Raw genomic sequence first — 12,254 nt, forward strand, 5'->3', positions numbered from 1 at the left:
TTCCTAGAGCTGCTCGGGAGGATTTAAACTAGTAAGGTGGGGGTTAGGGGTGGGACCTAGGGAGATAGTGAGGAAAAAGGTCAATCTGAGTCTGGTACAGTTGAGAACAGAAGTGAGTCAAACAGTCAGGGCAGTCAGGGACAAGGTAGGACTAATAAATTTAAACTGCATATATTTCAAAGCAGGGGCCTAACAGGGAAAAAGTGAGGTCTGCAGATGCTGGAGATCAGAGCTGAAAATGTGTTGCTGGTTAAAGCGCAGCAGGTCAGGCAACATCCAAGGAACAGGAAATTCGACGTTTCGGGCATAAGGGCCGCCTACTTGCAGAACGCTTCAGGGAACACCTCTGGGACGCCCGGACCAACCAACCCAACCACCCCGTGGCTCAACACTTTAACTCCCCCTCCCACTCCACCAAGGACATGCAGGTCCTTGGACTCCTCCATCACCAGAACATAACAACACGACGGTTGGAGGAAGAGCGCCTCATCTTCCGCCTTGGAACCCTCCAACCACAACGGATGAACTCAGATTTCTCCAGTTTCCTCATTTCCCCTCCCCCCACCTTGTCTCAGTCGATTCCCTCGAACTCAGCACCGCCCTCCTAACCTGCAATCTTCTTCCTGACCTTTCCACCCCCACCCCACTCCGGCCTATCACCCTCACCTTGACCTCCTTCCACCTATCACATCTCCATCGCCCCTCCCCCAAGTCCCTCCTCTCTACCTTTTATCTTAGCCTGCTGGACACACTTTCCTCATTCCTGATGAAGGGCTTATGCCCGAAACGTCGAATTTCCTGTTCCTTGGATGCTGCCTGACCTGCTGCGCTTTAACCAGCAACACATTTTCAGGCCTAACAGGGAAGGCAGATGAACTCAGGGCATGGTTAGGAACATGGGACAGGGATATCATAGCAATTATAGAAACATGGCTGAGGGATGGGCAGGACTGGCAGCTTAATGTTCCAGGATACAAATGCTACAGGAAGGACAGAAAGGGAGGCAAGAGAGGAGGGGGAGTGGCATTTTTGATGAGGAATAGCATTACAGCTGTGCTGAGGGAGGATATTCCCAGAAATACATCCAGGGAAGTTATTTGGGTGGAACTGAGAAATAAGAAAGGGATGATAACCTTATTGGGATTGTATTATAGACTCCCTAATAGTCAAAGGGAAATTGAGAAACAAACTTGTAAGGAGATCTCAGCTATCTGTCAGAATAATCAGGTGGTTATGGTAGGGGATTTTAACTTTCCAAACATAGACTGGGACTACAATAATGTTCAGGGTTTAGATGGAGAGGAATTTTTTAAGTATGTACAAGACAATTTTCTGATTCAGTATGTGGATGTACCTACTAGAGAAGGTGCAAAACTTGACTTACTCTTGGGAAATAAGGCAGGGCAGGTGACTGAGGTGTCAGTGGGGCAGCACTTTGGGACCAGCGACCATAATTCTATTAGATTTAAAATAATGATGGAAAAGGATAGACCAGATCTAAAAGTTGAAATTCTAAATTGGAGAAAGGCCAATTTTGACAGTATTAGGCAAGAACTTTCAAAAGCTGATTGGAGACAGATGTTTGCAGGAAAAGGGTCGGCTGAAAAATGGGAAGCCTTCAGAAATGAGATAACGAGAATCCAGAGAAAGTACATTCCTGTCAGGGTGAAAGGAAAGACTGGTAGGTATAGCGAATGCTGTATGACTAAAGAAATTGCAGGTTTGGTTAAAAAAAAGAAGGAAGCATATGTCAGGTACAGACAGGATAGATCGAGTGAATCCTTAGAAGTGTATAAAGGAAGTGGGAGTATACTTAAGAGGGATATCAGGACGACAAAACGGGGACATGAGATAACTTTTGCAAATAGAATTAAGGAGAATCCAAAGAGTTTTTACAAATACATTAAGGACAAAAGGGTAACTAGGGAGAGAATAGGACCCTCAAAGATCAGCAAGGCGGCCTTTGTGTAGAGCTGCAGAAAATGGGGGAGACACTAAATGAGTATTTTGCATCAGCATTTACTGTGGAAAAGGATATGGAAGATATAGACTGTCGGAAAGTAGAAGATGACATCTTGCAAAATGTCCATATTACAGAGGAGGAAGTATTAGATGTTTTGAAATGGATAAAGTTGGATAAATCCCCAGGGCCTGATCAGGTGTACCCTCGAACTCTGTGGGAAGCTAGAGAAGTGATTGCTGGGCGTCTTGTTGAGATATTTGTATCATCAATAGTCACAGGTGAGGTGCCGGAAGACTGGAGGTTGGCTAACGTGGTGCCACAGTTTAAGAAGGATGGTAAGGACAAGCCCAGGAACTATAGATCAATGAACCTGACGTCAGTGGTGGGCACGTTGTTGGAGGGAATCCTGAGGGACAGGATATACATGTATTTGGAAAGGCAGGGACTGATTAGGGATAGTCAACATGGCTTTGTGCATGGGAAATCATGTCTCACAAACTTGATTGAGTTTTTTGAAGAAGTTACGAAGAGGATTGATGAGGGCAGAGCAGAAGATGTGATCTATATGGACTTCAGTAAGGCGTTCAACAAGGTTCCCCATGGGAGACTGATTAGCAAGATTAGATCTCATGGAACACAGGGAGAACTAGCCATTTGGATACAGAACTGGCTCAAAGGTAGAAGACAGAGGGTGTTGGTGGAGGGTTGTTTTTCAGACTGGAGGCCTGTGACCAGTGGAGTGCCACAAAGATCGGTGCTGGGTCCTCTACTTTTTGTCATTTACATAAATGATTTGGATGCAAGCATAAGAGGTACAGTCAGTAAGTTTGCAGATAACACCAAAATTGGAGGTGTAGTAGACAGCGAAGAGGGTTACCTCAGATTACAACAGGATCTTGATCAGATGGGCAATGGGCTGAGAAGTGACACATGGAGTTTAATTCAGATAAATGTGAGGTACTGCTTTTTGGGAAAGCAAATCTTCCCAGGACTTACACATTTAATGGTAAGGTCCCAGGGAGTGTTGCTGAACATAGAGACCTTGGAGTGCAGTTACATAGTTCCTTGTAAGTGGAGTCGCAAGTAGATAGGCTAGTGAAGGAGGTGTTTGGTATGCTTTCTTTTATTGGTCAGAAGATTGAGTACAGGAGTTGGGAGGTCATGTTGCAGCTGTACAGGACATTGGTTAGGCCACTGTTGGAATATTGCATGCAATTCTGGTCTCCTTCCTATTGGAAAGATGTTGTGAAACTTGAAAGGGTTCAGATAAGATTTACAAGGATGTTCCCAGGGTTTGAGGATTTGAGCTATAGGGAGAGGCTGAACAGGCTAGGACTGTTTTCCCTGGAGCATCAGAGGCTGAGGGGTGACCTTATAGAGATTTACAAATGATGAGGGGCATGGATAGGGTAAATAGACAAAGACTTTTCCCTGGGGTCAGGGAGTTCAGAACTAGAGTGCATAGGTTTAGGTTGAGAGGGAAAAGATATAAGAGAGACCTACGGGGAAACCTTTTCACACAGAAGGTGGTATGTGTATGGAATGAGCTGCCAGAGGAAGTGGTGGAGGCTGGTACAATTGCAACATTCAAGAGGGCATTTGGATGGGTAGATGAATAGGCAGGGTTTAGCGGGATATGGGCCGTGTGCTGGCAGTTGGGGCTAGATTGGGTTGGGATATCTGGTCGGCACGGACGGGTTGGACCGAAGGGTCTGTTTCCATACTGTACATCTCTATGACTCTATGACTTACTTGGTTAATTAGTGTTGCTTGGATGGAAAATGATTAATAATAGAGTGCCCATTTGTGCCTCCACGTTCACTCATTATGTATATCAATGAGATCAAGAATAGACTGCAGAAAGCTACAGCACAGAACAATTTGAGAGACCTTATGCATAAGAACGTGGAATATATTGTTCCACAGGTTGGCATGCAAGCATGTCATCGAGTCATACAGCAACAAAGAGGCACTTAGGTTTGTGCAGATTCAATGGGCCTATCTACACCAATTTCATTTTCCATCGCCGTGCCCATTTTGTTAAGTATTATTACATTTGAGATGCTCAACCATGTGCCTCTTAATGACTGAGAGGTTCACCTCCACCTCACTGCCAGGCAGTGAATTCCAAACTCTTACTACCCCCTGGATAAAAAAGTTGTTTCCTCACATCTCCTGTTAACCTTTCCCTATTACCTGAAAATTATGCCCCAGATTATTGATCCTTCAACTAACTCTTTACCAACTTTGCACAATTTCTCTTGTTGTTGTAAATGATAAAAGAGCAAATTTAACAGTCATGGGTTGATGCCCAAATGAAAATATTAAATAAAAGTGATTCAATTTTATGTCATAATAATTGGTTTGTGTTTAGTGTACCTGAAATCTGTAGAAAGTCCCATCATCCTTCAATGTTAGCACATGGTCTGAGATCGGAAAGAAGTAGCCATGAGCTGCCATTAGTGTTCCAAGATGCAATGCTTCTACTGTTCAAAGGAAATAAAGAACAAGGTCAGAAGTGTTTTATTTCAGCTGACTCAACAGCAGTATTACATTGCAATTAAACTGCCCAACATAATAAGCATTTATGGAAATAACTGAATACATTTTGTGCACAATCATCCAGTCTCCATCGTCGAAAAGTAGGTATATGACTGAAGACGCACATTAAGAGCCTGCGGATGCCCTCTGCGTAGACATATATATGAATTTCCTGGAAAATATCAGTGTTTGATTGGCAACATCCCTGTGCCCCATGACCCTCTGCAGTTGTCTCCAACGTTTAAATTAGAGTTGTAGAGTTCTGCAGTACCGACCTGGCTCATTATTCAGAAATGTTCAACAGATTAAAACCGAGTTGATCACCTGGGTAACTGCATAACTGATAATTCCAATCACTCACACTGACTCACCCCAACTCTGACCTCTTGACTACCTTCCCCCAACTGATCCAACTATCTCCAACACCCAACAACACCCAGACCACGCAACGACGGCTCTAAACACTCAATTACTCCCCAGTCTAATCTAACCTGACTATCCTTTGACCCTCTGACAGCTACATGACTACCTTCTCAAACTGATGATTCTCCATTCTCACTACACCTCTGACTACCTCATGCTGCCATTATTCCCAGAACCTGACTAGTCCTGCTGACCAGCTCTCCAAATGACCCAACTAATCCCTGACCAGATTACACTTTCTGACAAATGATTAGCCCTCCCAACTATACTACAATACCCTGCCCTGACTGCACCTCCAATGTGACCACTGCTCCCCCCTGCCCCATGGATCACTTGATCAGCTTCCCTGACCACACCCAACTACACTCATTCCTTGAATGCTGCTTCCCATCACCCAACTACACAATTCCCAACAGACAATGAAAATACACCTCCCAATCACCTCACTATCTTCTGGACTACACTCACAACAGGACCTGACTACCACCCAGTCCACCCCTGCCAAGCTGACTACTCGACCCAATACTTGCCTACATCCAGATCTTACTGCCTGTGAACCGCAACAACTCCCATCAAGCCTGACTACATCTCCCGACATGACCTGACCCAACTGCCCCACTGGCCAGTTACCCATTCACCCACCTACTCTTTTACTTACTGACTCATCCATTCATTAACAGTCAGACTGGACCTGGAAACCTACCGTAATGGCAGCTATGCCTAGGAATTGGGATGTGTCCTGTCTTCCCCAGGATACATTTTACTGAGACAGAGTTCTGTAATTGACACTGTACTTTACATTTCTCTGACAGCCAGGATTGGAAGATTCCAGAATAACAACATCAGGTCAAGAAAAGTTTTGAGCTCAATGGCAATCCAAACAATACTGGTGCTGTTAGGAAAAATTTCCACTACTATATCATATTAGGGTGTGTACTATATATTGTATAATCATAATGATGCTGAAATGCAACATATTGCATTAGCTGATAAAAGTAAGCAGGTGAAATTTAAACTGTTCCCGTCAATAATAGGAATAAGGATTCCGACAAGAAAGCTTTTGGTCTTGAGAGGACAGAGAGAACATCTCCTGCTTTTGATATCAGCAACAGAGATCACTGGCACTTCTCTTTGATCAATCAGTCTCAGATTAGCAACTCCGATGTTGTTTAAAGTCTGTAGTAACAGTATGCATGTGTAGTTATTATCTACACGGAAAGTAAAATAAGTGAAATTATATATTAAAGTGAATCTGGTGATATTTTCAAATGATGTGCAGCTCTGGTATGGAATGCACTGCCTGGAAATGTGGTGGAGGCAGGTTCAATTGAGACATTCAATGGGCCTTGGATGGTGATTTGGGTGGAAATAATGTGCAAGGGTATAGGGATAAAGCAGGAGACTGGCACTAACTGACGATGTTCATTTGAAGAGCCTGTGCAGGTAAGTTGGGCCAAATGGCATCCTTCTGTGTTATAACAATTCTGCGATCAATCATATCTAAGGGTGTTCTTCAAACTAAGCTGGCATAGTCCTCAACTGTTTTCAGGGCCAGCAGACTATTTCAGGTAAAAACAGTGAAATAACTCTGCACAGGCCTTTATCCCAAGACCAAGTCATCCTTGATTTACACATGGAGTATCCCTGACACTGATCCAGCCTCCACAGAGCCAACTCTCAGAATGAACAGAATCTCTGACACTGCTGTTTATATTTGTCAGCCAGGGGTCTCTGACTGGAGCAAGTCAACAGCCCCAATCAGGGAACTCATATTCTATGAAGTCCACCTGCCTGACTTCAGTCCAATCATTACAAACAGCACACATTTTGTTCTTCTGAGTGAAATGTCTGGCAATTTGTGACTTTACATGACACTGTGAAACAAAATGTGGTATTTAATGCTGGCTATGGAGATCTCGCCCACGAACTAGAGACTGCACGAGTCCCCTGAATGCTCCTCTGAGGAAGGATCACTGCTAAGTAGACAGGTCTGGAAATTCCTTTCCCAAGAACTGCTGGGTTAACAGTTCTTCATTGGCAGTGCCAATTGGAATGGCTACAGATCAAAGTTTGTGAGAAGGTTTGTAGCTCGGGTGCTCGTTGTTGTGGTTCTGTTCACCGAGCTGGGAATTTGTGTTGCAGACGTTGTGTCCCCTGTCTAGGTGACATCCTCAGTGCTTGGGAGCCTCCTGTGAAGCGCTTCTGTGGTGTTTCCTCCGGCATTTATAGTGGTTTGTCTCTGCCGCTTCCGGTTGCCAGTTCCAGCTGTCCGTTGCAGTGGTCGGTATATTGGGTTCAGGTTGATGTGCTTATTGATTGAATCTGTGGATGAGTGCCATGCCTCCAGGAATTCCCTGGCTGTTCTCTGTTTGGCTTGTCCTAGAATAGTAGTGTTGTCCCAGTCGAACTCATGTTGCTTGTCATCTGAGTGTGTGGCTACTAAGGATAGCTGGTCGTGTTGTTTTGTGGCTAGTTGGTGTTCATGGATGCAGATCATTAGCTGTCTTCCTGTTTGTCCTATGTAGTGTTTTGTGCAGTCCTTGCATGGGAGTTGGTACACTACATTGGTTTTACTCATGCTGGGTATCGGGTCCTTTGTCCTGGTGAGTTGTTGTCTGAGAGTGGCTGTTGGTTTGTGTGCTGTTATGAGTCCTAGTGGTCGCAGTAGTCTGGATGTCAGTTCGGAAATGCTCTTGGTGTATGGTAGTGTGGTTAGTCTTTTGGGTTGTGGCATGTCCTTGTTCCGTTGTCTTTCCGTTAGGCATCTGTTGATGAAATTGTGGGGGTATCCGTTTTTGGCAAATACATTGTGTAGGTATTCTTCTTCCTCTTTTTGCAGTTCTGGTGTACTGCAGTGTGTTGTGGCCCTTTTGAACAGTGTCTTGATGCAACTTCTTTTGTGTGTGTTGGGGTGGTTGCTTTCGTAGTTCAGGACTTGGTCTGTGTGTGTGGCTTTCCTGTATACCTTTGTGGTGAATTCTCCGTTAGGTGTTCTCAGTACCATCACGTCTAGGAATGGGAGTTGGTTGTCCTTTTCTTCCTCTCTAGTGAATCGGATTCCTGTGAGTGTGGTGTTGACGATCCGGTGTGTTTCTCTATTTCTGTGTTTTTAATGATTACAAAGGTGTCATCCACATATCTGACCCAGAGTTTGGGTTGAATTTGCGGTAAGACTGTTTGTTCTAATCTTTGCATTACCGCTTCCATGAGTCCAGAGATGGGTGAGCCCATGGCTGTGCCGTTGAGTTTTTCATATATTTGGTGGTTGAATGTGAAGTGTGTTGTGAGGCTGAGGTCCAGTAGTTTGAGTATGCAGTCTTTGTTGATAGGTTCATTGTCCTGTTGTCTGTTCAGCAGTTTGGCTATTGTTTCTCTGGCTAGGGTTTTGTCGATAGAGGTGAACAGTGCCATTACATTGAATGAGACCATAGTTTCTTTCTTGTCTATGTGTATATTTCTGATGATGTCCAAGAATTCCTGTGTTGACTATATAGAGTATCTGGATCCACTAATCAGGTGTTTCAGTTCTTTAGCCAGCTTGTGTGATGGTGTCTCTGGTAGTGATACTATTGGTCTGAGTGGGATGTCTGGTTTGTGCACTTTAGGTAGTCCATAGAATCTGGGGGTGTTGTTGCTTTCAGGTTTCATTCTTTGTAGGTCAAACCTGGTTATCTGTCCGTTTTTTTGTAGGTTCCTCAATGTGTTGTTTATCCTATTGGTGAACTGTGAGGTGCAGTCAAATTCCCTCTTTTGGTAGGTGTTGGTATCTGCAAGTAGTTGTTGTGCTTTTTGGATGTACTCTGCTTTGTCCAGGATGACCGTCATTCTGCCTTTGTCTGCTGGTAGTATGATTATGTTCTTATAGTTTCTTAGCGATTTTAGTGCTTCCCTCTCCTTGGTGTTGAGGTTATGTGTTTGTCTTTTCCTTGTTATCAGAGGTACGATACTTTGTCTCACTGTTTGTTGTGTCTCTTCTGTCAGTCCATTGTTCCTGAGTGTGCATTCTAGTGCTGCTAGGAAGTCTGCTGTCTTGGCGTCCCTGTGGTTGTAGTTGAGTCCCTTGGCCAGTATTGTTCTTTCCATGTCCCTGAGCTGCCTGTGGGAGAGGTCTCTAACCCAGGTGTGTGTTGTGGTGCCCTCAATGTTGTGTGAGAGTTTGGCCATTTTTCCTTTCAGTGCCGTTTTTTTGTGGTGTGTGGTCCTGTTCTGTCCTATGGTAATGGCCTGTTCTATGGTCAGGGTCCATTCCTGATTGGTGGTTTTTGAAATTAGCAATTTTTGGCACGCAATGTCTTGTCTATATTTGTGAAGTCTGTTGTGAGCGCCTGTAATCATTACCTGGATCATCCTGAATCCATTCTGTCTGGCTGTGTCCCTGGCTTGTGGGTTGTTGACTAGTGGTCTGTATCTGACACATGGTGGAAGGATTCGATTCTTTCGGCATTCATGCAGGAACCGGAGTTGTTCGTATGTGGCACTTAGGCAGTTGGCACAGGATTCCCATTTCCTGGCTTGTCTCAATAAGCACACTGACCTGGACCCAATATACCGACCACTGCAAAGGACAGCTGGAACTGACAACCGGAAGCGACAGAGACAAACCACTACAAATGCCAGAAGAAACATCACAGAAGCGCTTCACAGGAGGCTCCCTAGCACTGAGGATGTCACCTAGACAGGGGGTGAAACGTTTGTAACACAAATTCCCAGCTCGGCGAATGGAACCACAACAATGGCTGCAGATGCCAGCAATGCAAACAAGGAGAAGCATAGGATCACCAAGGGAGCCTGGTCACAAGTAGTTTGGGGGCCTGGTGGTGGTGGTGATTTGGCAGAGGAATTGAGGAGTGGGGTAGGGATGTTGCCTCTCTGTGTCCTTGCTGTCATGACACTGGATTCTGCAAATGGACACCAGCATCCTCCTCCCAGCCCACAAATATACAGGTTAGTATTTGTACCTCGCATGATGACTGCCTCACTCACTACTAGGTGACTCCCAGAGACATGGAGAATATAAATGATGAAATCCTGATGAAAACTTTCTGACCTGAAACATTAACTCTATTTCTCTCTCCACTGAGGCGGAAAGCCCTCTGGAGTATTTCTGTTGTTTTTATTGTCAAGGTAAAGTCACCATGGTCTCAGAGAGAGAGAGACAGAGAGAGCAAACTCATTTAACCTGAGGGTCACCATGTCTCAGTGAGGGCCAAGGTTCAGAAGGTGGGACTTTCATAGTCATTCATGAGACCATGCTGCAGCTGTACAAAACTCTGGCCACTTTTGGAGTATTGTGTACAGTTCTAGACACTGCATTATAGGAAGGATGTGGAAGCTTTGGAAAGGGTTCAGAGGACATTTACTAGGATGTTGCCTGGTATGAAGGGAAGATCTTACAAGGAAAGGTTGAGGGAGTTGAGGCTGTTTTCATTAGCGAGAAGAAGGTTGAGTGGCGACTTAATTGAGACATATAAGATAATCAGAGGGTTAGATTGGGTGGACAGTGGGAGCCTTTTCCCTCGGATGGTGAGGGTGAGCACGAGGGGACATAGCTTTAAAATGAGTGGTGATAGATATAGGACAGATGTCAGAGGTAGTTTCTTTACTCAAGAGTAGTAGGGTTATGGAAAGTAATGCCTGCAACAGTAGTAGTCTCGTCAACTTTAAGGGTGTTTCAAGGGTCATTGGATAGCATATGGAAGAGAATGGAATAGTGTAGGTTAGATGGGCTTCAGATTGTTTCCACAGGTCGGTGCAACATCAAGGGCCGAAAGGCCTGTACTGCGCTGTAATGTTCTATGTCCTATGTTCTATCTCAACCAGTGAAGGATTTGAACTCATGTTGTTGCTGTGTGCATTGTAAACCAGCCGACCCAGTGCAGTTCAACATCTGAAAACAACACAATCGAGAGACCACTACAAATATAGGGATTAATTTTCCCAGGTGGGTCACCATCCTGCTATCGGCTGCTCAATTAATAAGTCACCCCCTGGAGCCCCACTCAATTAAGAATAGTGGCAGACCAGAGAAATAGATGATCCAATCGGAGGGTCTGCAGCAATTCTGGGCTGGCAGTCCCACAATGAGAGATGCGTGCTGCTCAGGCAGCAAGGAGACCATGACAGCACCTGAAAATAGAGGATCTCCTCCACAGTGCGGTTTGTGGCCGAGGCTTTGGCCATTGCAGTCCAGTCACTGCACCAGTAACTGCCACCAGCTGGCTGCCTCCTGTAGCATGCTGGCCCCCACCTTCAACGGGGGGCCCACTTGCAATCAGGAATTTGCTGACAGTGCCATCATCTTTACCAAACGGGACATTGGTGGGCCTAAATTGCTTAGCCTTCAAATGGAACTTGGTTCCATCTCCGAGGTACTGAGAAAATCTAGCTCATTTTCGGCCTTGGAAGCACAGTTCAAATATAACTTGAAAACATCAGGATTACTGATAGGTCCAGTTTGATGCCATAGATAATCTCTCGTGCTGTAATCTACATAAATTTGGGGGTGGGGGGGGGGGGGGGTGGGGGGGGTTGGTGGTGCTGATTTGACCACATTCCATAGTTCTGGGCGGAAACAGGTCTGCAGACCAAGGAAAGACTATCACTTACAGAGAATAAGGTTTAAATTACCAGCACCTTCAGTCTCCCTGAATGGAGACAGGGTATGTTCTAACTGGCTGGCAGGTTTCCAAATATAGCAGAACGATCTGACAGTGTTTGCGGCAGCAGCCAGAGGTGGAAGCTATCAAACATAACTGATGACAATTCTGGAGGAAAAGAATGAATAATGAATTGCTCGTTGACAGCTGGTGGCACTGTGTCAGGGCGATGAAATGTTCCGTGAACACAAGCCTGCTGAGAATCGAACCGCTGGGCAAACCTTGCTTCACAACTGGTTTCACTCCAGGGTAACATGGAAGTGGAAAGATTACTCACTGCAACAAACAGAATGAAAAACGACGGGCAGGAATCGGCTGAAAATAGAAACTTTAAATGCTTTGCTGCATTGCTATCTTGAATAAGAGTTCAGCTGTTTCCATTTCAAGATTATCAAACACCATGTTACCTTTATATAAATCTAATGAGAACTAAAGCAGGTTCTCTGAAAGCTACTGGAGAAACTACTTGCATAAGAAACAGCATTTTGTTGGAAAAGGAGATGTGTCAAAAGTTTTTGCCTTTTTGTCCCAAATAGGTGGCACTGCCATGTGATCCTTTCTAGTTCGTGTTCATATGAACATTTAAAAAAAACTTTTATGACAAATATGTCAACACTGGAATAACTCCAACTTAGCCACCATCTACAGGTTAGACATCCCGATTTCAGCTG

The 12,254-nt window shown here is 44.8% G+C and overlaps 1 protein-coding gene across 1 annotated transcript in view; it reads right to left on the reverse strand.

The window, feature by feature from the left end:
• Nucleotides 1-12,254, reverse strand: part of LOC132819354 (regulator of G-protein signaling 7) — a 453,401-nt gene that overhangs the window by 128,581 nt on the left and 312,566 nt on the right. Inside the window, exon 4 of the mRNA XM_060830815.1 lies at nt 4,343-4,449. Coding sequence (XP_060686798.1) covers nt 4,343-4,449 — 107 coding nt within the window. The remainder of the gene's footprint in view (nt 1-4,342; nt 4,450-12,254) is intronic.

The sequence above is a fragment of the Hemiscyllium ocellatum genome, chromosome 10, assembly GCF_020745735.1.
Source record: "Hemiscyllium ocellatum isolate sHemOce1 chromosome 10, sHemOce1.pat.X.cur, whole genome shotgun sequence".
NCBI lineage: Eukaryota > Metazoa > Chordata > Chondrichthyes > Orectolobiformes > Hemiscylliidae > Hemiscyllium > Hemiscyllium ocellatum.